The sequence below is a fragment of the Asparagus officinalis genome, chromosome 8 (genome assembly GCF_001876935.1).
Source record: "Asparagus officinalis chromosome 8, Aspof.V1, whole genome shotgun sequence".
Lineage (NCBI taxonomy): Eukaryota > Viridiplantae > Streptophyta > Magnoliopsida > Asparagales > Asparagaceae > Asparagus > Asparagus officinalis.
In genome coordinates, this window is record NC_033801.1 from 57,324,585 (window position 1) to 57,327,567 (window position 2,983).

Genomic DNA, 2,983 nt, shown 5'->3' on the forward strand with positions numbered 1-2,983 from the left:
TAACCGGTAAAAGACTAAACCGGCAACACGTGTTAGGTGTTGACTTAACCCTACTCAGAATTCGGGATATAATTCCTCGTACGTGTGAGGCGCGGATTTTGGGAGTTGAAAAGTGGTGTCTTCTCTTGGGGCAAAAACGAACCCGATGCGGGAGAGGAAGAATTTTATATTCTATCTCCCAAATCTGAAGAGGAAGAATTTTATATTCTATCTACAGTTATAAAAGGAAATTCAAAATGGGATCTCTACTTTAAGAATCCGGGAAGGTGAAACTAAGAGTGGGATCTCCACTCCGAGAATCAAAAAGATTCGGATAACCCTAACTGTCATAAGGTTTGATTACCGAACTAAAGATGGATTTCTCGTTTATCGAGAGTGAATTGTGGTTTTGGTCCTTACTGTAGAAAGGTTTGACCAAGCGGGAGTTTTGAGGTGATCCTAACTGTAGGAATGTTTGATCACTCGATCTGAAAATGGACCTCTCATTCATTGAAGGAATCGAGAGGAGATTTTGGCTGTGGTCCTAACTGTAGGAAGGTTGGACCAAGTGGATAGTGAGAGTGGGAGTACAAATCACAGTGGGAGTGTTGACTTGTACAAATTACTCAGTAGGGATTCTTGGTGTTAAGTGATAAGGACTTAACACGAAGGGGTTTGACAATTCGTCAAGGATTGACAGATCAAAATTCTAAGCATTATATCCGAACTCTAACCATGAAAGGGTTGAGTGCACGAACATAGCGGAAGTTTGAATGGATTAAACAGGAAAGAATTTTGGTGGTCCCACCGTCAATTAGTCTGATCGGTGGGGGATTCTGTGGTGGGAGACTGTGAGTCGTCAGACACCAATGAGAGTTTTGTGAGGGAAAATTGATCCAATGAAGTGATCGAATCTCATCTCAGCAAAAGAGTATTCGGAAATCATAATAGGAGTTTAGTATTTATCACTTTGTTCATAATGATTGGGTTATCCCTGAGAATATTACATTTAACATTCTTCCAGGAACTTCCCGTTACATGAATTATCCACTTCCAGCTTTTTTTTGTAAAACTGGGTGTAACGAGGAGTATGTTATCCTCAGTCGCATGTTCGGGTTATCCTTAAGAATATAAGATTCTCTAGGAACTTCCCGTTACATAAATCATCCACCCCCAGCTTCCTTTGCGAAACCGGGTTTAACATTGTACTTAGTTGGATGACCGAGAAGCAGTTTATACTCGTATACTCTTTGGTGATTGTATATTGAAATTTTTGAATAATATACCACTATCATATTTATATTCGCATTTTAAACAAATAGATATCAATTTTCTGCATATATTAGATAATGAGGACTGAATTAATCATATTGCATTTTCCCCATCTTGTTCTCCACAATCTATCCTTTCTAATAGAGATATTCGCTTAAATAATATACCGAACGGCATTTAAACATAAACGTTAAATGGGTTTTGCGAACCATTGTAAATTCAATGCAATATATTTAATTTTGCTACTTCTTTGGTTCATTGCACAGTGATAAAAAAATATCTCTCTCTATTTAAATTATTCCGTACCTATATATCACAGTGTGCAAATATCTTCAAAATTAAAAAGATTTTTTTAGAAAGAGTTAAAAATAATAATAATATTCCCTTCTTTATCGGAAAAAAAAACCTCCAAAATCAAACAGATCTTCAAGGTGTATTTCATTTCTATCTAGAATCCAAAAATTTCCCCAAGTTGTGAAAATTAATTACATTTCCTTACTTCCACTGCTCAACCCACATGATAATTTAAATGAAATACACCCTCAAATTATGAATATTAATTGCATGTATCATTTTCCAAATAAAAGAGCATGAAAATTATGAATATTAATTGCATGTATCATTTTCCAAAAGAGCATGCACCCTCAAATAACCGTTGAAATTTACTTCAAAATAAAACTAGAATCCATTCCTCCTGGACTTTAGCATGTATCATTTTCCAAATAAAAGAGCATGCACCCTCAAATTATGAATATTAATTGCATTTCCCAGTTCAACTCCTCAACCCACATGAAAATTTGCCCCAGAAAACTTACCAGGAGATTTCAAATCCCCAGTTGATTGCATCATAATTTCTCATATACGCTATCAATAGACATAAATCATTATCAAATAGAAGCCCATAAAAACTTCAAAAAAGGAAATGGTATATATGTAAATATATCAAACACCGATGGCAGACCCATCAACCAACTTCATACCTTCCTGTCTTTCCCTCCTCTCCAATCTCCATCCCTCTCCCCTGTCAAGAAGGAAGCATATATACTTCTCCCTTCTTGGTTCATCTTCTCTCTCTCTCTTAAAAAATAAAATAAAATAAATTTTAAAATAAACCCCTCAGAGTCTTCTCCTTTCAAATCCCACTTCCAAGAAAAGAATAAGGAAACCCAAGAAACTCATCAAACTAATTCTCCCTCTCTCTCTCTGCATCCTCTCCGTTCCAATTGTGCGTTTCTCTCTCCGGTCAGAAATGGGTTTCTTTGATTCTCTCTCTTGTTTAAAGATCGTCTTGCCCGTCATCTTCTTCCTTCTCCCAACTGCTCTCAGGCTCTTCACCGTCACCAAACCCTCCATCGTTCCGTCCACATTGCTCGCCATCAAGAACGCGAGCCCATCTCCGCTGATTTTGAAGACGAGGCATGATGAAGACCTTGCACCCCTCGCTCTTCTTGTCCCTCAAAACAGCCCTTCTCCTTCTTCCTCCGTTACGGTATGTTTCGAATTATCATATTCTCAGAGCAGTTCACATGATTAATATTCTGTCTGCATTGAGACATTTTCTTGGCAAATTTATTTAGTACTGAGAATGTGACCATATTTAGCACGTTTTCTTGCAATTTTATTTTGTCTATGATCATCAGTCCGTATAGTTTCTTGGTTAGCGCTGAGAATATGATAATTTGCAGAGGAGGGGGAAGCCGGAGAGGAGGAGGAGGACGGCGGCGGCGGCGGA

General features: G+C 37.7%; 1 protein-coding gene across 1 annotated transcript in view; it reads left to right on the forward strand.

Annotated features, from left to right (window-relative positions):
• The window catches only part of LOC109822692 (probable glycosyltransferase At5g03795), a 3,678-nt gene continuing 3,033 nt past the window's right edge, over positions 2,339-2,983 (forward strand). Inside the window, exon 1 of the mRNA XM_020388921.1 lies at positions 2,339-2,740. Within this exon, the coding sequence (XP_020244510.1) occupies positions 2,670-2,740 (71 nt within the window). The 5' untranslated portion in view covers positions 2,339-2,669. The remainder of the gene's footprint in view (positions 2,741-2,983) is intronic.